The 24,063-nt window shown below is 54.6% G+C and overlaps 1 protein-coding gene and 1 long non-coding RNA gene across 2 annotated transcripts; one reads left to right on the top strand and one right to left on the bottom strand.

The window, feature by feature from the left end:
* The first annotated feature begins 4,018 nt into the window (after positions 1-4,018).
* Positions 4,019-5,130, top strand: LOC135305630 (olfactory receptor 14C36-like). The gene has a single exon (XM_064429368.1). The coding sequence runs from the start codon at positions 4,019-4,021 to the stop codon at positions 4,949-4,951; it is 933 nt and encodes a 310-aa protein (XP_064285438.1). The 3' UTR covers positions 4,952-5,130.
* Positions 5,131-10,875: 5,745 nt separating this feature from the next.
* LOC135305787 (uncharacterized) lies at positions 10,876-12,302 on the bottom strand. Its single transcript, XR_010366772.1, has 3 exons — positions 12,208-12,302; positions 11,380-11,556; positions 10,876-11,131 (listed from the first exon to the last, which is right to left on the bottom strand). It is a non-coding gene; the product is annotated as an uncharacterized LOC135305787 (long non-coding RNA).
* Positions 12,303-24,063: the final 11,761 nt, after the last annotated feature.

Here is a 24,063-nt window from a genome sequence, read left to right as displayed (position 1 = left end):
AGAGATCTCCCAAAAAAGGGGTTTTGAGGCCTCAGGCCCATGACCACTCCATATGGAGAAAGGAGCTCTGTGCTCTGTGCTGGTGTGGGGGTTTTGCATCATGGAAGTGATGTTCTAAGAGAAGCTGCTAGCAGATTCCTCTGTGTCTAATAAAAAAAAATCAGTAATAGCTTTGAGAATTGACAATCTGTTAAACCACTAAGGAAACTGTACATGACTCTGTGAAGACACATGTTGAAGATGAAAAAGCCTGGGAGGGTCTCTTTCCCTTCTGGCCGGCAAAGAGGTAACAAGGCTGGCCCAGCCCCCGTCTCAGCCGGGCCGGGCCGGGCGGCTCCTGCCGTGGGGCCGGGCCCCTTCCCAGGGAGCCCCCCAGGCCCCATCGGCTGCCGGGCAGGGCAGGGGAGGCCGCGGGGCCGAGGCCGGGCCGGGCCATGGCTGCGGTTGCCAACACCTGGGCGCTACCGAGCCCTGCCCCGCCGCCAGCCCGGGCCCAGCCAGGATCTGCCGGGCCCCAGGAGCAGCCCCGGGCCGGGCCGGCTCGGCCAAGATTCTGCCACCCTTGGGGTTCACCCGCAAGCCCCGGGCAGGGGGAGGAGAAGCCATGGGCCCCAGCCGTGCTGCTGCTGTGCTCTGGCCTGGCTGCTGAGATCCTGGCCCTGCCCCAGTGCGGCCCATCCTGACACAGCCGCAGCGCAGCCGCTGCAGAAACCTCCATAGTAAAACAGCTCTGGCCGCAAGGACGGAGCCTGGCCGGGGTCATGGAACCATCTGCAGGCCCCGGGAGAGATATTAACTCTTTCAGTGCTTCCATCCTCCCTCGAGGGAGAGAAAAGGACAAAGTGCAGGCACACAGAAGAGCAACATGAAGACACCGAGGTCAGTGAAGGGGAAGTTGAGTCCCAGATGGGAGGGATGAGGAAATGCCATAACCTTGGGACTGAAATCCTCTTGAAAAGCTATGGAGAAGGATGTAATTGATACATCAGACTCTCTTTTTCCCTATAACACATTGAAAAGGATGGGAAGATGACTTGTTCGGGAAAGACCTCCATGGTAAAGTAAGCAAATGTTGAAGTAGCTGTGTTCCCATGTGAAGTTTGAACAGACAGAGCAGAGTGATGAGACCCTGTGCCCTCATAGGGAGAAGAAGAAAACCACTGTTCTCAGAGATGAAGATGATTTCAGAAATAGATGAAGAGAACATTTGCTCTTAAACAGCTCATCTTTAAATTAATACCCCATAAGTTGACATGGCCCATCAACACAACTGTGGGAAAAGCTATGAAAAAATGGAAGGGACTTCATGATTGCAGATTTTCCAGGTGGCTGCTATTAATGGAAATTGAGAGCCACAGGAGAATTCTTTTCTTATGGAGAAGTCTTCATAGCAAGAAAGAGAGACTCCTCTCCCTACATGAACTGAAGGAAGACTACTCTAGAAGAGGTAAACTGAAAATATTAGGTTTTGTCTCTTTACATTGTCAGTAAGAAAGAAGAGGTTGTAGGGAACGAAAAGTGTTCTGAAATTTTTGTTCTGATTCTTATTACACTTTCTTTTAGTTACTATTAATAAACTTTTCTTTATACCCTTTTAAAAATTTGAGCCTACTTTGCCTTTCTCCTAATCCTCTCTCACAGCACAAAACGAGTAAGAATATTCTAGTGAGTGCACTGGTAATTAGCCAACACTGAACCCACCACACTAATTGATGCATTGGCCAAGAAATCTCAAATTGGAGAGAAAAACACTACAGAAACATTCCCGATTAACTGCATGAGAACAAAGGGAAAGCAAGGCAAAGCCATGATTTGTCAGAACTTGCCTGATCGTAATGATGAATTAGGAGATGAGCCCTGGAACCTCAGGGTCTGAGAGGAGAGTGCACAAACCTTTCCAGGAGTCAAAGTCAGAGGAAACACCAAAAGTGTCTAAAAGCATGAATGGGTCCCACTGAGGTCCAGCCCCAACACAAGCTCTTCATGGACTCCATGGAGGAGAGAACTGGAGGCCAGGATGGCACAAAAAGCTTCTCAGAGACTCAATGTGGAACAGAAAATCCAAAGTACCTTAAAAAGCTTGAGCATTTCAAACCACTAATGAGCCTCACGTAGTGTCAGTACAGAGCTCTCAAGGGACTCATTAAAGCAGATAATTGGGGCCATGATTGCAAAAATCTCTCACAGAGTCTGTATCAAAAGGGAAACACCAAGTACCTACAAATAACTGAAGTACCTTGAAGCATTAATGAGCCTCAGTGAGTGTTGTTACTGACAAAGCCTCTCCAGGGACTAATTACAGCAGATAATTGGAGGCCATGATTGCACAAAACTCTCAGAGACTCCAAGCCAAAAGCCAAACCCGAAGTCCTTTGAAAAACCTGCAGTCCCTGGGAGCATTCAGGAGCCCCCAGGGCCATTGCTGAGCAAGGCTCCCCAGGGACTCCTTCCAGCAGATCCTTGAGGCCACTGGGATGTGGGTTAGGGGGGGATGCTGAGGGCAGGACAAGGGGCTGACAGTGCCCAGCCTGGCTGGGGCTGTGCCAGGAGGCCCCAGGGCCTCAGGACAAGGTGTCTCCTCCCAGCCCTTGGTGGCACAGACCCTGCTGTTGTGCCACCAAGGGCTGGGAGGAGACAAGACTTGGCTTCTCTTTATCCCCACCTGTCATTACTTCCTCCAGTTCTCTGCTCTGCCTGGAGCCTGGGGACACTTTCTCAGTTGTGTCCCTCACTGGGACCCATTAAAAGTCCAAGAAACTTTGGAGTTGGATTGTGACCTGCAGTTGTGGAGAGGTTTCTTCAGCTGCCTCTCAGAGACTGATGTTCAGGGCCTGAGCACAAAGCCCCAGAGGGTCATTAAAGTCCTTGTGCTGTGTCTGTGCTGCTGAGCTGGGCTGGGCTCCTGGCACAGAGGCAGCTCCTGGTAAGCAAGAAGAGCTTCAAAAGCACATTTCTCTTGATGAGCAGCTCTTCTGCCAGCCCAGCAGGGCTGGGGCACTGCCTGCAGCCAGCCCGGACACAGCCCAGAGGCACAGAGAGCTTCAATCAGTCAGGGCTGGGAAGGTGCTGAGAAGTGCCTGGGGCAGAATCACTGCCAGCCCTTGGCACAGGAACCTCTGGCTGCAGGACAATGCAGCTGCAGCTCCTGGAGCCGTCTCCTAAAGCTGGAATTTCCCAATGCCTACAGACTCTGTGAGTACATTCTCTGATTCTCTCTTGTGCAGAGCAGCCAGGGGTGCCCAGGGCTGTCCTGCAGAGCAGGCTCCTGCAGCCCAGGGCACTGTGCTGGGGCAGGGACTCTGCTGCCTGCCAGGGACAGCTCTCAGCCAGCCCGGGGAGCTGCTCCCAGCACTGGGGAGAAGCTGTGGGGGGAAGGAGACAGCTGGTAAGGCTTGGAAGTGTTCTCCTTGTGTGGTGAGGATGCTGCATTGTCTAGAATTGTTCTCAGTATGGCGTTTAACTCCAGAACATTTCAAATGAGGTTACATAGGAAGCAGAACAAGGGATGGGCTGCATAAAAGGGAAAATCCTGCTTTTAAAATCTCTTTTTCTGGGTTGCCTAGATGGGAAATTGCACATAGATATTCATCTCTCAGTTCAATTGAGAAAAATAAAAACATTTTTTTCTCAGATGGTAATTAACCAGGCAGAGAAAAAAATCAGCACAGGGCCCCTTCTAGGCAGCATCAGTGTCACTTTTCCAGCATCCTCAGGGTTGTTCTGATGTTGCCATCAGAGCCTGCAGAGCCAGAGCTGCCCCTGGGCAGTGCCGGAGCTGGGAGGGGTCTGCAGGGCAGAGCTGAGACCCCAGGGCTGGGCTGGGCTCTGGCAGCACTGGCAGGGTCCAGCCCTGGGCACAGGGAAGCAGCTGCTGGCAGGGACAGCTCCAGGCAGCAGAGCTCTGGCAGGCAGAGGGGGGAAAGTGCCCCCAGGCTGTGCTGGTATATTTAAAGTCCTCTCCTAATCCAACTATTCCATGATTACTTTTCTTACAGATCCCCTTGCCAAGGAACAACAAATGTCCAACAGCAGCTCCATCAGCCACTTCCTCCTGCTGGCATTGGCAGACACGCGGCAGCTGCAGCTCCTGCACTTCTGCCTCTTGCTGGGCATCTCCCTGCCTGCCCTCCTGGGCAACGGCCTCATCATCAGCGCCGTAGCCTGTGGACACCACCTGCACACGCCCATGTTCTTCTTCCTGCTCAACCTGGCCCTCAGCCACCTGGGCTCCATCTGCACCACTGTCCCCAAAGCCATGCACAATTCCCTCTGGGACACCAGCACCATCTCCTACACAGGATGTGCTGCACAGGTTTTTCCTACTGTATTTTTCATTTCAGCAGAGTTTTCTCTCCTGACCATCATGTGCTACGACCGCTACGTGTCCATCTGCAAACCCCTGCACTACGGGACCCTCCTGGGCAGCAGAGCTTGTGCCCACATGGCAGCAGCTGCCTGGGCCAGTGCCTTTCTCAATGCTCTCATGCACACGGCCAATACATTTTCCCTGCCCCTGTGCCATGGCAATGCCCTGGGCCAGTTCTTCTGTGAAATCCCACACATCCTCAAGCTCTCCTGCTCCAAATCCTACCTCAGGAAAGTTGGGCTTCTTGTGCTTGGTGGTCTTCTATATTTTGGTTGTTTTGTGTTCATTGTTTTCTCCTATGTGCAGATCTTCAGGGCTGTGCTGAGGATCCCCTCTGAGCAGGGACGGCACAAAGCCTTTTCCACCTGCCTCCCTCACCTGGCTGTGGTGTCCTTGTTTATCAGCTCTGGCATATTTGCCTACCTGAAACCGCCCTCCATCTCTTCCCCATCCCTGGATCTGTCACTGTCAGTTCTGTACTTGGTGGTGCCTCCAGCCCTGAACCCCCTCGTCTACAGCCTGAGGAACCAGGAGCTCAAGGGCACCCTAAGGAAAATAATGACTGTATCTTTTCAGAATCAATAAACTATCTTTTTTTCTGCTCAGAACCTTCAGAATGTAATCTTGACAATGTTGACCATTTTTTTTCCTATTTGTCCATTTCTTCATTGGGACTTTTCCTTACTATTTTTCTGGTGCTATAATATTTTAATAAATTACTGGAGTATTACTCAGCATTTTTAGATTAACATCTGCTTTTCTTTTGCAACACAAAGACTTTCAGGAGGTTTGTTTCTTATGCATTTCAATAAAAATAAGTTATTTCCCTGGCTTGTGTGTCCAAGGCATTTCCTCAGCCCTTCTCTGGCTCTGCAGGGGCAGTGCCTGTGAGCAGAGGTGGAGGGAAGGGGCTCCCAGCACAGCAGCACGGCCAGGGACAATGGCCCTGCCTCTTTCCACATCTGCTCCTCCCAGCTCCACACTCCCCTTCCCAGCCCTGCTGTGGGTGCGAGGCCGGAGTGCCCTGGCAGCTTGGTCACTGTCCTGCTGCATGTCCATGCTGTGCCCTCAAGCAGGGACAGGCCATGGGCACTGCTGGGACACAGCTGGACTCCAGCACAGCAGCTCCACCAGCAAAGGGCATCTCCTGAGCGCAGGGCAGGAAGGCTTTGCTCCCCTCCAGAGGCACTCTCAGGACTCTCAAGAGGCTCCGTGTGTTCCTTGTTCTCCCAGGGCTCAGTGGGATGAGATCAGGGTCTCACTGGGGCCTTCAGGGGACTCAGGTCTGGCTCAGGTTTTGCTTGTTGGTGGCCAGTGCCCATCAGATGGTGAATGGTCTGTGCTGAACCTTCCTGGGGCTCTGCAGCTTGTGCCAGGGCTGATGGCAGGGCAAGGTTTGTCTGGAGGGCCTTGGGAGATGCCAGGAGAACACAGGGGACCTGCAGGGACAGTGTGTGCCAGGGAGCAGCAGGGAGTGGAGCTCACTGGGCACAGGCCTGGCCAGGCTGGGGTCACCCCAAGATCAAGGACTGAATGTCTGCTGTGAGCCAGGAGAGCTCTGCAGCCCAGGGACACAGCAAGCCCAGGGAAAGGAGTCTGGGCACTGCCTGCTCTGACCCTCACGGAACTCCCCCAGGAGGATCCAGGGCAGCCCCAAGCCCCTCTGGCAGCCCTGGCACAAGGCAGGCACCTCTGAGCCCCCTCCATGCCCCGCAGAGCCTGTGTGGGAGGGGGTCAGTGCAGGGAGCACCATCAGCTGCCTCTGTGTGCCAGGCTGAGCAGCAGAGCCCAGCAGAGGCAGCCCAGGGCCCCGGGCAGCACAGCCCCCGTGCTCTGCAGAGCAGCAGCCCCAGCTCGGGGCTCTGGGCAGCAGGGCAGGGGCTGCAGCAATGGCTGCTGGGGCCAGCACAGACGTGTTCCCCTGGGAAGGGCTCTGGGGGCAGCTGGCATGGGCCAGGAGCAGAGCAGGAGCCTGTGGGTGTGCAGAGGAACCCTGGCAAGAGGCTGGCCTGTCCCTGGGCCAGCAGGAGCTGCCTGAGGAGCCCCGGGGCCAACTCTGCTGCTGGGCTGGACAGCGGGGCTGGCCCTGGGGCTGCAGGAGCTGCCCGAGCTGAGCATCTGCTGAGCATTCCAGACCCAGAGTGGCTGTCCCTGACCTCCAGTGCCTGCAGTTCCTGCTGCAGGGCCAGACCTGACTCTGCTGCTCTGCTGGGCTGGGGCAGGGAGAGGAAAATGATGGACCCTTGTCTATACGAGTCCCCACAGTGTCAGAATGGGCTATGTGGTTCCCTGACGTCCCACAATGTCACAATGGCTCCTTGGTTCCATTAAGCCCCATAGGGTCACCATGGTCCCCTGGTTACAGGAGGCCCTGCAGAGTCACAAGGGCCCCTTGGCTCTGTGGAGCCCACAGGGTCAGTTTTGCCAGTGGGCAGGGTCAGCACCAAAGACACAGATACCAACTGAAGGAATTGTGTAATTTATATAAGGTAAACAGCAAAAATTACAAAAGTAAATCAAATAATGATTAGAAAATAATTACAGAAGGAGCAGCTCAGCAATGCACCCAACCATCACCACCAAAGGTTGCAGCAGTGATTAAGAAAGATCCAGCACCAGTTCCCCTCAGACTTCACCATCCCCCAGATCCACACAGCAGCTGGGGGAAGCTGTCCCAGCCAAGGGCTGCAGAGCCACTCCTGGACACTGGGAATTCCTGCAGCTGCCTCCAGCCACAGGTGAGGCTCCAACCCCGCTGTGAGAGGGCCCAGCTCTGACAGTGCTGAATGAACAAACTGACAGCACTTCTAGTGCGGGAACATCTGGTTTCATCCTCCTCTTGGGTTCCTCCCAAAGCCTGGCCAGGGCCCCAGGAGGAGCCAAGGGAGGTGACTTTGATCCTTCAGCCCCAAACAAGGCCAGATGTCAGATTTCATGGCCTTGTCTGGCTTCTAAATACAGAAAGGTCAATACATGTTTCACTAATGAGTGGCTACATCTATCACAGTGCTAATGACCATGCATATTTCATTAATGAGCAGATACAAAGATAACCTTTGGTTGGAAGGTTCATCCAGAGGCCACCTTTGGCTCAGGGCCTGCTGTTCAGGCCTCACTCAGGGCTGTTGTCCAGGCCTTGGCACCTCAGGGACGTGGTTTAGTGCTGGGTTTGGCACTGCTGTGTGACCAGCTCGACTGGGTGAGCTCAGAGGTCTTTTCCAACAGAAAGGATTCTGTGATTCCATGATTCTATCTGCTGAATTCAGCTAGGTCCATGTTAGCAGCACTCATTTGCTCAGAAAGTCCCCTCTTGCTCAGCTCTTGTGGCCTGAGGCTTCAGCTCCTTCAGCTCCTGGTGCTAAGCTGCTCATGCTGAACGAGACAACTCGGAGAGAAGAACACAGTCCATCCAATTCCTTCTGGGACACAGAGAGGGGAGGGTATGGAAACAGGAGCATTGTTTGGTATGGCCTCCTCTCTGTCCTTCATGCCTTTCAGCACTTTGAACCAGGCAGGAGCTTTCTCCAAGAGTGCAGTGAAGCTGCTGTTCCTTTCCCAGGTCTGGCTCTCTCCAGTCTCTGACCTTGCCTGGTTTTGTCCCTCTTGCTGTGCCCTCTGCTCCCCCAGGGCTCAGTGGCTGCTGCCCAGGACTGTGGGACTGGCACAGATCCAGTGGTCGAGACTCTCCTTGCTGTGGCCTTGGAGCTGCCTTGTCACAGCAGCCTTTTCCATCTGGAAGCTCCTCATGGACAGGGAGTCCCCAGCTCTGTTCCTTGCACAACCTCTAGGAGCCCAGGGCTGCCATCTCAAGTCCCTGCTGGCACTGGGGGCTCCCAGGTGCCTCAGGCTGCTGTGACACCGCTGCACACAGGAGGGAAGAGTGGCAGGGGCTGTGCTGAACGTCAGCTCCATGTGCTGCTGCTGTAGCTGCTGCTGCTGTGGGGTCATTTGTCCAGGCCTGCCCCAGAGTCAGGGATCAGATCCAGGCCCTGCTGCTGCTCCCTCGGGATCAGCCCCAGTTTGGGTGTTGCTGTCAGGGCCAGCAGGAGCGGTGGCTGGAGCAGCAGGTGCTGACAGTGCCCCAAGCCCCGGGGCTGGAGGGGTCCCTGGGCTGGGATGGGAGGGAGCTGCCCCTTGTTCTCCCTCTGCCCCAAGCAAAGCTGGGCCGGGCCCTGCCAAGGCTCAGTACCAGCTCCTCTGGAATGGGAATGCTCTTCAGCCTTGTCCCTGTCCAGAGGGGCAGTGGTGGCCTGGCAGCACAGGTTGTTTTCCCCTCAGGCTGCAGGAGATGAGAACACAACACTTGCCAGCACTGAGTGCGAGGCACAGCTCCGGGTGCTCCCCATGAACCTCAGCTCTGGGAGCACTGTCTGCCCCAAGCTCCAGGGGCTGCAGTGGGAGCCCGGCTGGGCTCTGCCCTGGGGTCATCCTGCAGGGACAGCTGGAAACAGGGAGCATTCAGCTGCCACAAACAACCAAGCCAGGGCTACAGGGCAGCTGCTCCAGCCCGGACTGCACTGCTGTGTGCTGTGCTCTGGGGCTGGGGCTCCCCACACAGGGGACTGGACTGGAGTGCCAGAGGAGACAGAGAAGCTTCAGCTTCAGCCTCACTGAGGTGGGTGCATAGGTTGGGAAGTGTGGGGAGGCTCAAGGGGATTCACAGAGCTCATCCTGCTGCAAGGATGAAGGGAGTGGGAACTCAGCAGTGAGGAGAGCTGAGGGCTGGAGAGTGGCTCTGAATGACACTAAAATCCCACTGGACCTCTGAGACATTGCTGCTCCTCAGCCAGTGACAGCATGAGTCCCTAAACCTGGGGCTCAGCCCTCTTTGTGGTCAGGGGCAACAAGGAAGGCAACAGAGTGATGGAGACAGCAACGGGCTGGGAATTCACTGGGGAAAAAAAGGGAGCATTTGAGAAGTAAAAGGCAGGTGGGGGAGAGAACTGTTCAGAGAAGGGCTGAGCTACATCTTGAGCATGGTGAAAAATGACATTTGGAGTCATCCCAGATTGATTTCATTTCAGAAGATATTGAACAATTTTAATTTTTGGGGGATGTCTTGTTTTCCTCTGGAGGTGTACACTCTGCAAACTTGAGCTGCGTTGTCAAAATGCTCAAGCAAGCCTGTGCTGCAGGTGACACCATTTCTTCTTTGGCTGATTCCGGCCCGGTGCTGAGCTCCAGCAGAGCCCTGGCAGAGCCCAGAGCAGCCTCAGCATCCGCAGAGCCCGGCTGCAAGGAGAGAAAGCAGAAACCGCCCATCAGCTGAAAGCTCCTGTCCCTTGTCCCAGCTGCCTGTGGTGCGCAGGCCATGCTGGCTGTGCCCAGAGCTGTGCCCAGAGCTGCCCATCAGTGCTGCCTTTGGGAGCAGGGCAGGAGGGCAGGACATGTGCCCAGCCTGCAGCCAGCCTTGGCACATCCACCTGCTCAGCAGCTGCCCAGAGCAGGATGCTCCTGTGCTCGCTGCCATCTCCCAAAAGCTCTGATCCCACCCTGCCAAGCAGACGGGGACCCACCTCATGCCATCCATGGCTGGAAGAAAAGCTGGTCCCAAACGATGTCCTCAGCCTGCTCCAAGGGCACGGCCCATCCACGCCACAGCTGCTCCCAAGAATTTCCCGATCCAGACTGGACCAACCAGAATGCTTCCTCTAGAAAAACAAACAACAAATTGTTGAAAATAGATTACAGACAAAAAGGGAAAAAAAGAACAAAGGTAAAAATCATATGTCTGTGAAGGGATTGAGGAAGGCCCAAGCCCTGCAAGCCAGGGAAAAACCCAGCCATGTGTGAGCAAAGCCCAGGTTTTCTCCCTTCCCCCTGCACTGTCCCCCACAATAACCATGATCCCAAAGCAAACAAGGGCAGTGGAGCTGCCCAAGCCCTTCCTTGCCTGCACAGCAAAGCACCTGTGCACAGATTTGGGAGTCCCACCTCTGCTCCCACCATGGGGGTTTGTTTGTGTTGGGCTGGCTGCCCCAGCCCCAGCCCCAGCCTGGAGCACGGTGGGTGCTGGGGGCTGTTGGCAGGGCCAGGAGCCCACTCCCATTTCATACCCACCCCAGCCCATGCCCCCAGCCCTGCCAAAAGCAGCTGGGCAGCCAACTGAAGGATCAGCTGCATCTGCCCCCGCAAAGGGGGGAACCTTTGCTTCCCAGCCAGGCTGGGCAATACCCAAATCTGGGAGCATTTCCCCACGTGTGGACTCATCTGCAAATTCCCTGTGGAGTTTGGCTTTGAAGAAGGTGCCACAATCAAAGTGCATCACCTTCAACTGCTGGTGGCCAGGTTGAGGAAGAGGTTGTCATCCTTCATGTCATCCTTCATGTCATCCTCGCTGTCTCCTGCAGCAGCAGCACCACCCGGTACAGCTTCTCTGGGGGCTCCTTCTCCTTCCCTGGGGTGAGACCAGGCTGTCAGGGCTCTGCCCAGGGCCCCAGCTGTCAGGGAACCAGGACAAGCAAAACCTGCTTGGATGGCAGCCACCAGGGCTGGGCAGAGCAGCTCAGCTCCAGCACAAGGGCTGCATGTTCCCATCCCATGACCCTGGTGCAGTGACACGGGCTGGCTTTCTTTGCTTCTCATTGCCAAGGCATGTGTGCAGCTGTAACTTACCAGGGCCCTGCAGCACAGTGTGCCTGTGGCTCTCTCCCTTCTTCTAGGGCAGATGAATATCCTGCATCCAAGGATGACAGAACACCTCTTCTAATGAGGGTCTGGCCAAGGGGTGCATGGATAAACACCACCCAATCAGATTTTGGCACTCTGGGGAGAGAAACCAGAAACTGCCCGTCAGCTGGAGAAGGCTCCTGTCTGCTTTGCCCCACTATTCCCATGCCCAGGCCATGCTGGATGCGCTCAGAGCTGGGCCTGAACTTTCCCATCAATTCTTGGTTTTGGGGGAGAGCAGGACATGTGCCACCTCCTCAGCAGCTGCCAGAGCGGGATGCTCCCGAGCCCGCTGCTGTCTCCCAGCACTGGTATTCCCCCTGTGCCCATAGAAGAGGATTCACCTGGAGAGAGCCGTTGTGGCAGTGAGAGCTGGCCCCAGCTGAAGTTCCAGCCCCTCCTGAAAGGCATCTTCCCCCAGACCATCTCATGCAGCAGGATGCCCAGGGACCAGATGGTAGCTGGCTCGCCATGGTACCAGCCAAAGCGGGTCCATTCCGGGGGGCTGTATGATGGTGTTCCTGTGGAATACAGATGGAGTTCATCAGGGGGCTGCTGCTGCTGCTCCCAGAGCCTGGCCCCAGCATCCCTGGGCGGGTGGGGGCTGCATCAGTGGCACACAGGGTGACCACTGTCCTCTCACCAGCATCTGGGACTGGTGTACAAACTTGGGATTGCAAAAGAAGCCACTGGTGTGGGAAGGGGACAGTGGAAGCCCTGGCTAGGCCTGACCATGACATGCAAAGGAAATACCCACTGCGTGCTGGGGAAAAACCATGCCCTCATTCTCCCTGTCTGCATTGACCCAAACATATTATAAAGGCAAGACAAACAGGGCAAGTGGAGCAGTCCAAGCCCTTCCTCTTGCCTGCACACCAAACCAGCTGGGGCACAGGTTCTGACCTCCCTCTCTGCTACCCTGACCCACGACTGTTTTTGTCAGGCTGGCTGCACCAGCCCAGCCCCAGTCCTGGGCAGAGTGGTGGGCAAAGGCTGCCAGCAGGGCTGGAAGATGGCTCCCCACCCAGCCCTGCTCTAAAGCAACTCAGCTGCAGATTCAGTCCCATGAGTGGCAGCAAAAGGGAGAATCCCCGCTGCCACACCCAGCTTGGGCTGTGAGATCTTGGGCCGTGAGATGCCAGGAGCAGGAGCACAGTCCTGTGTAGGCTCACCTGCAAAGTGAGTGTAGGCTGTCTCTTGCAGGTAGGTGCCACAGCCAAAGTCAATCAATTTGGCCTGCCCGGTGGCCAGGTCAACCAGGATGTTCTCTGGTTTGATGTCGCGGTGCAGGACCCCGCAGCTGGTGCAGTGCCGCACGGCCTCCAGCACCTGGCAGAACAGCTGCCGCGCCATCTCCTCGCGCAGGAACCCCCGTGCCCAAATGAAATGCAGGAGGTCCTGAGACTGCTCTGGCCGCTCCAGCACCATCACAATGTCGCTGGGCAGCTCAAGCCACTCCAGCAGCTGGACGACACCGGGAAAGCCTGTGGACACCTTGTCCTGCAGCACAACCTCCAGGGGAGCGCTGGTGCCGTCGGGCTGCGGGAGGAGCACGATGCCGTCAGTGGGGCCGATGCTGGGCCAGGGCTGGGCAACCCCTCAGCCAGCCCGGGATGCTCTGTGCCCTGCGCTGGCCCCACGACCTCTCCCCCTCGGGATGTCCTGGCGGCTCCCACCCTGCTGGGGCTCGGCTCATCCCCGCCCGGCACGGCCCGGCTGCTCCCGCTGTCCCGGCTCACTCACCAGCTCGCTCCAATGCCAGATGCAGTTCCGAGGCACCCTCGGAATATCAACTGGACATTGCTTATATCAATCTATAAACAGGAAAAAAAATTAAACAGAAGAAACTGTTCTCTCTGCATTGTTTTCAAGACAGTATATACACTTTGAATACACTTCAGATATCTGTCTAATTAATTACAGAAAACTTGAAAACTTCTGTTATTCCAAATGGCTTTTCTTCTTTGGGCATGTTGAACAAATGTTTATGAGCTTTTCTCACTGAATTCCTGAACTGAAGATCTCAAGAAAGAAGAGGACTCTGGAGTAGGAAAATTCATCATCAACCTCCAAGTGGCTGAGGATCCATCCCCATCAGAGCAGCAATGAACAGCAATGGGCACAGCTTTGTGGCTACCCCAGCTTTTCGATGGGCCCTGGGCCTGGAGCAGGAGCAGCTCTTGAGGGCCCCAAGGCCGGGGCTCTTGAGCTGCCCTGGGCACATGGGATGGCAGCAGGGGCTGCAGAGCTCTCAGCACCTGAGCCAGAGGGGAGCAGGGCAGGCAGGGAGCCTCCTTTGGCCTTGCCCAGCACCTTCCCCCATGGCTGGGGCTGAGCCCTGTGTGAGCTGCAGCTGCTGCTGTGCCCTTGGCAGGGGCTGAGGCCGTGGGGCCAGTGGCCAGAGCAGCCTGGCCTGAGCAGAGCTGTGGGGCCAGAGCCGGCTGGGCTGGGCTGGGGAGAGGCCCTTGGTGCTGCCCAGAGCTCAGGGCAGCTGGCAGAGCTTGCAGGGAGCTGGGCTGGGCTCAGAGAGCCTGCCCCAGAAACCATCAGTGTCCATCTCAGCCTGGCTGGGCGTGCAGGGGCAGGACTCAGCCCAGGCCTTGTGGGGCAGGGCCAGCGCCTGTGCAAGGCATTGAAAACAGGCACGTGCTCCAGAGAGGAGGCTGCTCTGTGCCCTTGGGGGCATGGACAGAGCAGGGAGGGGGCCCAGGACATTTGTCAGTGCCAGCCTCTGTGCCCAGCCCTTGGCAGCCCTGGCTGCTGAGCCCAGCTTTGCCCTGGGCTAAGTTTGGCTGTGGCCCAGCTCCATCCTCCTGCGGAGCTCAGGGCCTGTTCCTGGCCATGGCCAGCCCTGGCCGGCCTCTCTGCTGGCCCAGAGGCCGGCAGAGCCCGGGGCAGGGCTGTCTGTGCAGGCCCACAGGTGCCAGGGGCTGTGCAGGAGCTGGCAGAGGCTGCCCAGCAGGGAGGCCATGGGGCACAGAGCCCCAAGGCTGCTGTGGGCACCACGGCACAGGGGCCATTCCCAGCCGCAATGCTCCTGGCCTGGGCTGGGCCTGCACAGGAGCTGGGCCACCATGGCTGGGCCAGCACAGGGCCACCAAGGGGCCACGCAGCCGCTGCCGCCGGGGCTGACAGCAAGGCCAGGAACACACAAGCAATTGCTGAGCATGGCCTGCGCTGGCCAGGGCTGACTGTGCCACAGGCAGAGCTCAGCTGCCCTTGGGGGCTGCAGGAACACTCAGGAGCCCAAAGAGCCTCCATGGCTGTGCTGGAGACCAAGGCTGGAGCAGGGAAATGCAGGGCTGCTGCGGGATGGGGAGGGCATTGAATTCCAGCACACACCTCAGCTCTCTGATGATCCCGGCACCATGCTGGGCTCTGTTTCAGACTGAGCAGAGCAGATGTTGATGGGACAGGAGCCCTGTGGGGCTGGCAGGGACCTGCAGCTTGCAAGGTGCTCTGCTGTTCCTCAGGTGCTCTTGGAGAGATCCAATCCCAGCTGGACACCTCAGGGCACAATTGGCACTGCCTGTTCATGGGCACACAGCTGATGTCTGCCTGGAAAGGGGCACAGGTTTAAATAACTGATAGTTTCATAATATACAAGCAAACCTTTATTATCTGGGTTGCTTGAGTACTTTTAAGAAATGGCAAAGTTTTCCCACCAGGAACAGGAATTTCCTGGATCTACTGGATTCTTCTACTGGTGTCAGGAGGAGAAATTCTGATCTTCCCCTCTACCTTTGCCGCCAACATGCAGTCTGATATTTCATGATCGTAATATCTCACTGCTGCCATGATATTTTAGGGAAAAAGCCTCTGCTAGGATTTTTCCTGTCCTGAGGAGCTGAGAGCCTCAGGAAAGAAATGTAAACAATAACTATCTGCTGCTGTGGAATGCCACAGGTGCATCTTTCATTGGTCCATGTGGATTGTTTTCACATGTGGCCACCTGTGCCAAGGCTGTGAGCAGTCACAGGATTTTTGTTATTCATTCCTATTCTGTTCTTGTCTTTGTAGCCTTCTGATCTTCTTCTCTCTGTTCTTTTAGTATAGTTGTAATGTAGTATTTTAGTATAATATATAACATAATAAATCAGCCTTCTGATGAAAATGGAGTCAAGCCTCGTGTCCTCACACAAGGGGTTCTTGTCTAAGAATTGGTGACCCCTGGACGTGTGAAACTGATGGTCACCCCAAGAGTGACCACGGAGTCCAGACTGGAGCTGAAGAAACGAGACCCTGAAGATGGGCAGAGTTCACAGCCAAGGCAAACAGGAGAACCTGTTGGACTTTCCTGGACATTGTGTCCAGAGAACGCAGAGCAGCAGAGCTGCACAGCTGGATCCACAAGGACACTGTCTAAAGGTACTGTTATTTTTTCCCTTCCTGAAGATCCTGCCATTTGCAGAAGGTGGGAGGAAAGTTGGGAAAATGTACCTTCGGAAGCTCAGGTTCCGTTTACTGCGTCAGAGAAGAAAGTTATTAAATTCTGGCACAGATGGGGATGCAAGGACGGAGTTAATTATTGTCAGTGGGAGAGACTGTGTTATGAGTTTTTCAGATGGGCAAAATTTCATAGATTTTTTACAAATGTCGTATACTCCCTTGATTTAGATCTTTGGGAGTTCATGGACGCTGCTTTTGAGTGGACAAAGGACCAGGGTGTTACACTCCCAACAATGTATGGAGTACACCTATGGCTTTTTTTCTGTATTTTGGAAAAAAGGGAGGCTGCAGAGGACATTGTGACTCGGTGGTGCGGTCGCACTCCGTTCCCACAAGGTTCGGCACGAGAGGAGCCTCTCAAAGAAGACGAACCACGGGTTCGCAGCCCCCCCGCATTGCCCATAGCTGAGCAAAAGTTTTCCTCCGCTCCCTTGGAGTATGAGCAGACAGAGCTGCCTTTCCCCCCCGCTCTTTCTCTTGGGAGGGATGGGGAGCCGGCTCCGCCGCTTTCCAGGCCGGCTCCGCCCACTCCACCGCTGCATTCTCCGCTCCCCCCACTCCGGGAGGGCGCAGAACCGATTCCGCCCCAGCCAGCCCCACGGGAGGCACCGGACCCTGCGGCTCCGCCCGTGGTCCTGCTGCTGCCCGGGCCAGCTCAGCCGGCCTTGATGTCTGCCCCTGCACTGTACTGTCCAGACTCCGGAGGAGACTCGGCTGCTGCGCCCAGCCCGGCGGGGGATGCGGCCCCGCCACCCGTGCCGAGCCTGCTGCTCCCTGCCAACCCAATTGCAGTGAAAGAGCATGCCAAGAATGGTGCTGAGCCCATGGGACCGTCTCAAGAGCCGACACCAGCGCCCGTTCTGCCCGCACCACCCACCCCAGTTGTCCCGCTGCCTTCCAGAGCTCCGACCTTGGCATCAGACCTTGTGAACAGTCTGTCCCTCCGTGGAGAGGGCACGGCCCGCCAGCTCACCGCAGGAGCAGTTCTGCTGGCTGTGTTCAAAATCAGTGTGGTTTCTGGGCCATTTCGCGTGTGGTCGGGGGCTTCTCCCTAGGGGTTGGGGTGCCTACCTTCCCCCAAGTGCCCCAGTGGCGTGGGGGAGTTGGCTCCTGTGGTATCTGCCTCTGGTTCCCAGCCCAATGGGGATGGGGGTGGTGCCGAGGGGCAGAATGCAGGAGCAGTGCCAGTTGCCTTGCAGGAGCAAGAGACACAGAGCAAAGCAAGCATTGCTCGCTTGCTCTGGGGACAAGAAACCCTCAGATCTGGGATGACAATTCCTGAGAAAGCTTCTCTTCTCCAGCTGCCAGTGTGCACCGGTGCTGCTGGGGGGAGGAAGCATTGGGTCATTTCTGCTCTCAAGACACTGGCAGCATGGTCCTGCCAGGTTCTGAGCACACAGAGCCCGCCTCACGGGCTGGTTCTGGGCCGTTTGGCTCATTTCCCTGGGCCGGGGCCACTGCCCCGCCCAGTGCTCAGTTTGGGGACTTTGCTTTCCCCACAGGGACCTGGGCCACCATTCTGTGAGCCAGGTCTGGGTTCTCTGGTCTGCCCACCAGGACCAGGGCCACCAAAAGATCCTAGAGACCCTCTGCTGCTGCTGTTCTTCTTCTTTTGGAAAAAAAAAAAAAAAAAGAAAAGAAAAAGTGGAAAGAGCTAGCAGCTCAAAACATTGAAAAGCCAAAAATTAGCCTCAGCCCAAGTGGTTCAATGAAGGGCTGTGGCCAGGGCATTCCAGAATTTTCTCTCAGAATTGTTTGATGACTGTCAATGGATTTTTGATGATTCTTGTTGATTGATTCTCTTTAGCAGTTCTTTGTTTCAGAATTCTGCAAGCCTGTTTCAGGACCAAAGGGGACTTCCAGAGATGTCAAAGAAGAACATCTTCAGTCCATGGACTCTGTCCTGAAATTCAGCTGTTTGGACTTGAAACAATGAACTTTGTTTGCATGAGTTTTTGCATTTTCTTATTTTTTAAGATTGTTTTAGTGATATGATAGAATGTGATGTTTGGTAAGTGAAGAATTTCCCTGAATGTTCTACAGGTGAAGAATTTCCCTGACCATTCCACATCAGCAGTTGATTGAGATTTTGATTGGCAACAGATGAACCTCAAGAGGTGTTTGTTCTCTCTTCTGCAAGGGCCCAGTAGAAGAGATTGCAAACATTTCTTTTTCTATTTAATTTAATAAATTTTAAAGGGTGAGATGTAGCCATGATATTTTAGGGAAAAAGCCTCTGCTGGGATTTTTCCTGTCCTGAGGAGCTGAGAGCCTCAGGAAAGAAATGTAAACAATAACTATCTGCTGCTGTGGAATGCCACAGGTGCATCTTCCATTGGTCCACGTGGATTGTTTTCAATCAGTGACCAATCACAGCCACCTGTGCCAAGGCTGTGAGCAGGCACAGGTTTTTGTTGTTCATTCCTATTCTATTCTTGTCTTTGTAGCCTTCTGATCTTCCTCTCTCTGTTCTTTTAGTATAGTTGTAATGTAGTATTTTAATATAATATATAATATAATAAATCAGCCTTCTGATGAAAATGGAGTCAAGCCTCGTGTCCTCGCACCAGGGTTCTCAGTTTAAACAAGAATACGGATCTTCCCCTCTATCTTTGCCATGAACATCATTCACTCTAATATTTCATGACCCCCTCCTTTACGTGTTTCCAGCTCTCCTTTTGAAATGGCCATGTCTAAGGACATGTCTTCATTTAGAGCAGCTGGATCCTTGTCCTTCGCATTGCTCCCAGAAGTCTTCCTCCAGATGCTCTCTGCTCCTTCCAATGTGTCATCCTTGATTGGCTTCATGATTTGAGCATTAGGGAATTGCCCAATCTTTCAGAAGTTTAAATACCTCCTTATCCAGCATCTTAGTTGTAGTTTTATCTTTTCTATCACCTCTTTTTATGTTTTTGTCTAAAATCCTTCCTGTAGGGCAATCCATTGTGGATGGTGGACATGTCAGAGGTTGCTGGGATGTCACAAGAAACTGAATGAAGGCTTTTGATATTTATTAAATTTATCATGTTCACGTTTTTTGTTTTCCATGAACAGAAACCTTCCTGTGCCTCTAGTCTCACCAGTTCCTGACCTCCAAAGGACACAAAACTGATGAGTTGTGGTTCCCACTCCAGGGGCTGCACTTGGACCTCCCTCCATAGCCAGAGCAGAGCTCCCTTAGTCCCACAGTGCCTGGCAAAGGAGGGATGAAGGAAGCAGGACAGGCTGTGGGGATAAGGGGCAAGGTAGAGCCAGGGGGAAGAATGACTTTTGCATTTGATGGAGCTGTGCCTTCCCTTGGCTTTGTTGGCTGACAATCAATGAACATCCCTCTGTGTCTCGGGCAGCTCCTTCTCCAAGGAAAGCAGATGGGAGCTGGAGCCAGGGAGCTGAAAGCTGCAGGTCCAGCCTGGGCTGGAGGGAGCTGAGATTTGCACAAGGCTGCTCTGAGTGCCAGGGCTTGGATGGAGGAAATGGTGGGGTGGGGGTAGGGACAGAGTCTGATTGATTGTCAGCCATGAAGGGTCTTGATTTTCAAATCTATTCAAACTGCATGAGGAGGTACTTGGATTCAGTGCCAATTGGAGATTGCACATATCAATGAATTAACATGGAAAAGAAACCTAAACAGGTCCTAAAAATGTTTTCTCATTGTCTTTTTAAATATAATATATTCAGTTTGAATAGGCTTCTGAAATCTGTCTAATTAACCACAAATGATTTGAAAACTTAAATCAAATTGTTCCCAGAGGCTTGGCTTGTTAAGGGGTTCTCAGTGTTAATGAGCCCTGGGACACTGAATTCCTGCACTGAAGAGCTGAAGGCTGACCAAGCCTCTGGAGCACTGAAATCCATCAGCAGCCTCCAAGGTGCTGAGGATGTCAGCAGCCCCCACTGAGGTCATCCCTGCCCAGAGACCGTGGGGGAATGGGCAGACAAGGAGAGCGTCCCTGGGGCTGGGCCAGCAGAACTCAGAGGCACCAGCGGCTCCAGCTGGGAAATGGAGTGTGGAATGTGGCTGGGAAAGCCCTGCCTGGGCTGTGCCAAGCAGGACAGACAAGCCCTGACTCCCATCCTCTAAACAACTCTCTCAGTGAGACATTTAAAAAGAATTACAATTGTTAGTGTATTCTGAGTTGGATGTACTGTAGAAATACTATGAAGTGATCCTGAAGAGCTCAGAACAACCAAACAGCCTTTACTGGGAAATTTAGAAAATCAGATGACTTTTGGAAGAAGGTTTAGTATGACATTCAACCAACAAAAAACACTTCTCAAAGCATTAATTTGGCCTATTCAACTTGACAAACTCTAAGCCTGTTCAATTTTAATTAAAGTCAAATTTTCCTAGAGGGCATATAAAGTAGAAGTAGACACAGAGAGAGAGAATGAGAAGTAAGAAATATAGAGACAGGCACACACAGAGCTACCAACTCCTGTATTCCAGCACTGTTCAAATGGAAATTCCAAGAGGAGGTAGGGTCAAGATGTGTGCTTGCCTTATGGTCAGCCTTCAATAGCCCTGGTTCTTCCTGGGCCCTTCTCCCAGGTGGGACTTGGGCTCATTTGGTCACTCAGGAGCTGGGCTGGGGCTCCAGAGGTGGCTGTGGAGCATTGTCTGTGCTGTGCCAGGGACTGGCAGCCACTGCTGGGCTGGGATAGAGGCTCTGGGGGGATTGGGGTTGCAGAGCAGGGCAGTGCTGGGGTTCCAGTGCAGGGCAAGGCTGGACCTGCTCTTTCCTCCCCCACACATGGAATATTTCGAGCCAAAAATTTCCAGTCTCTTCACAAATAGGCAATGTTGGAGGTGGAATCCCAATTCTGGCGATGGACACCTGGAGGACAATGACAGTACTTTTCCATAGGATTGAAAGCCCCAGTTCTTGGTTCATTTTTTATTTGATTGCTGGGATTTTGTTTGGTTTTGTTGTTGCTGTGTTTCCCTGGTGTGCCTGAAGTGTCCAGTCAGAAGCAGAGTGACTCTTGCCAAGTAACTTTGTGGTGCTGTCACTTAATATTAAATCTGGTTTCTGCTGATCTCTTGCTGGGGATTTTTTCAGTGCTCTCAAGCCCTCATTTGTAACAGGGTGAAGGAGCCCTGGCCCAGGCTCTGGCCCTGGGGGACACGGGGATGCTGCTGGGGGGTCCCTGTCGCCCTGTCCCACAGCCCCGGCCCCCTGTCCCCGTGTCAGGCTCTGGGGTCGATCTCGTGGAACATCCTCTGGGGGAGGCTGCAGCACCGGGAGCGGGGGGACCCGGGGGGACAGGGGACCCCGCTGTGCACGAGCAGGGTTGGACTGCTCTGGGGGAACTGTGAGGGGAGCTGGGGCAGAGTGACCTCCCCAGTGACATCACACAGCCCCTGTGATGTCACACAGCCCTTTTGAGATGTCACACAGCATCCTTGTGATGTTACAGAGCCAACTCTGGGATGTCACCCTGGAATGTCATGCAGATGCACTGTGATATCACAGAAGACTCTGTGATGTTAGAAAGTCAGCCTGTGATGCCACAGTCTGTTCTGTGATGACACAGCCTGCTCTATGATGTTACACAGCCACCTAGTGATGTCACAACCCACTCGCTGATGTCACAGAGCCACCCTCCATGATGGCAGGATCTGCTCTTTGGCCACACACCTTACTCTATGATGTCACAGACAGCTGTGTGATGTCACAGCCTCCTCAGTGATGTCATAAAAACCTCTCTGTGATGTCATACTGCTACTCTGTAGTGCTACAGCACACACTTTGACCTCACAGCCTGCTCTATGATGTCATACAGCCATGCCATGATTTCACAGCCTGCTCTGTGATGTCACACAGTCTCCTCTATGATGCTGTAGCTGCTCAGTGACCTCACACAACAAACTCTGTGATGTCATAACCCAACCTCTGACCTCACACAGCCCACTCTGTGCTGTCACACAGCCCCTTGCTGACATCACAGCTGCTCTGTGCCTCTAGGACACAGCCACAGAGGTGCCGCTGTGACACAGCCCCCTCTGGGACATCCCCCAGCCCCTGCCAGTGCTGAGCCCCTGTCAGCTCTGGCTGTGCCCTGCTGGTGTCCCTGAGCTGCCCTGGCAGTGCCCCAGCCCTGCTGGGCTGTGCACAGGAGCTGCTCCTGGCCAGAGCTGTCTCTCTGCAGCGCTGCCCTTGCCAGGAGCTGCCTCTGTGAAAAACGGAAGGTGGTTTTCAGAGTGCCACCTTCTCAGCTGATTGTGTTTGTGTCCTCCTTTCTCTCCTGCCTCTCTTTGCCTGCTCTGTTTCTCTCTCAGTGTCTCTCTTGACCCAGGGCAGCTCCCACCAAAGACCCTGCCCTGATTTAATTCCCAGTCCAGGAGCTAGAACAGCCACAGGTGAAGTTATGAAGGCTGGCAGTGAAATGTCACTATAGGATCTTGCTCCACTTGGCTTTTGACTCTTCCTTAAGGGCTTTGCCTTTGAGGGCAGGAACATCTTTTCCGGGCTGGGAACTGGAATTCCAGCCCCTGGGATTGTGTTCCATGGATCCCAGAGGGGCATTTCTGAGGCTCCCAGGGTGCTGCTCCTGCCGTGCCTCCCAAGGAGCTGTGCAGGGCCAGGGGACAAGGTCCTGCAGCTCTGTGGGTTCCCGGAGCACACAGCAAAGGTGGCTTTGCTGGACATTTTCCAGCACATTCCCAGCTTGATGCAGAGGGGAGGAGGGAAGCGAGTCCCTGACAGAATCCCGGAACGATTGCGGTGGGAAAGGACCCGCAGGTTGGGATCCCATGAAGGAGAGACGCCTCTGCCCCAGTGAAGGTGCGAATGAGACCGTGGGAGCGCAACCTAAGAATTGTATTGAGCATGGATTGAACTGAACAAAAAATGGGAATGACAGAGAGACAGAAAGAAATAGGTAGGTGGTCTCGGAGGGATAGAAAGAAATAGGAAAAGGCTCCGGCCCCGGCTCCGCAGCTCCCAGGGACACCCCCAGGGCGCAGCGCCTTTCACAATTCCAGCCAATCAGAGGACACGCTCAACAATTCCAGCCAACCAGAGCTTTTCTGGCCGATGACTCACTGGGTGCCAGGTGGATCCGCAGCAGCCCCGGAGCGGAATTTGGGCTCAGGCCGGGGGGACAGATTTGCCCCGGGGGGGTCCCCGAGCCCCCTGCCCACCCCTGGGGCCGATCGGGGACTCCCCCACCCAGCAGCCGGGGCAGGGGGTGGGAAAGGGAGCCCCGGGCTGGGAGGGGAGGAACTGCAGGGAGGAAGAGGAGGGAGAGGAGGAGGAGCGGGAGAATCCCGGCGCTCGCAGCGCCCGCACGCTGAGCCTGCAGCACCCCCTGCCCCGGGAGCATCGTCCCCAGCCCCGAGCCGCAGCTGAGGGGGAGGCCGAGCTCGCCCCAGCTCTACCGAGGGGTCTCCAGGAGGATTTTTTTGGAGAGTGTTCAGAGCCGGCAGATCCCGGACTCGAGCCCCGGATATCTCCGGGCTCCCTAGAGCAGCTTTTTTGGGGGGAGAGGAGCTATGATCGCCCCTTGGGAGGGTCCTGGGGGCCCACGTGGGGATGGCCCGGTACCGACAGGGCAGGACATTGGTTTTGGGGATCCCCGTGAGAGCCGGGGCTGTGGAACGTGGGAGCCCCGGGGCGGGGAGAGGGGAAGGGGCGATACCGGAGCCGGGGGACCCCCGGCAGCCCGGAGATGAGGCGGGGATGGGACCCCCTGACCCTGACCGGGGCACATCCTGGGGTGACTTCATGATGCTCTTACCCCCTTTGCTCTGTTTAGCCCAGAAATGATTTCTGCACCTCTAAGGCTGGTTCTGAGAGCAAAGGGGGGGAGGAAGAAGCTGCAGTTTGTTTTCAGAAACTGCACTCCCTCCTCCACATGCCGGCTCCTGGACTGTTGTGATATCTTAAGGAGCTGAACAGAGGCTAGAGGGAGTTAAGAGGAATAAAGTGGATTTTTATTGAAGTGCTTTAAAAGGTCACACCCTGGCACTACTGGAGCCTCAGTCCTGGCTCTGCCCGGATGGCTCCAAGATGGGAGCAAAAGAGGGCTCAGTCATGAGATCTCACATTTTTATAAGTTTTAGTTCATTAGCATTTAGGAGTTAACTGCCCAATTAATACCTTCAAATGATGAAGTTTCATCCTCCTTGCTTTCTTTCCTGCCCTCCTCTTTTCATGTTGTTTATGCTTTGGGCCTGAAGTTTGAAGAGATTGTCCTTGAGTCTCCAGCTAGAATGGGATTGTTTTGTCTTCACCACCCTGTGAAAAGATCCCAGTAACACTCAATATAAAGCTAAAAGCTGCACACCAAAGCAGAACAGAAAAACTTAAAACCTAAGGTATCAGTTGTCTGTGGACAGGCAGACAGCAGGACAGAGCTCTCCTTTGCATTTAGTTAGTTTTTAGCTCGCTGAGGCAGAGAAGTTTCCTGGACTGTGGTTTTCCTTTTTCTTTGGAGCTGCTTAAACCTGCTCTGGACTGAACACCCAGAGAGCACAGGCAGCTCTCTGTGGCCTGTGGCCACGGGGCCGAAACTGGGCTGAGGCATTTCCAGTGCTGGAGGGACTCATAAGAGACTGATAGGAGACTGAGTGAGCG

This window comes from Passer domesticus, chromosome 8 (assembly GCF_036417665.1).
Source record: "Passer domesticus isolate bPasDom1 chromosome 8, bPasDom1.hap1, whole genome shotgun sequence".
Classification (NCBI taxonomy): Eukaryota; Metazoa; Chordata; class Aves; order Passeriformes; family Passeridae; genus Passer; species Passer domesticus.
The sequence above is the reverse complement of the archived record's forward strand: the minus strand, read 5'-3'. Positions and strand labels throughout refer to the sequence as shown.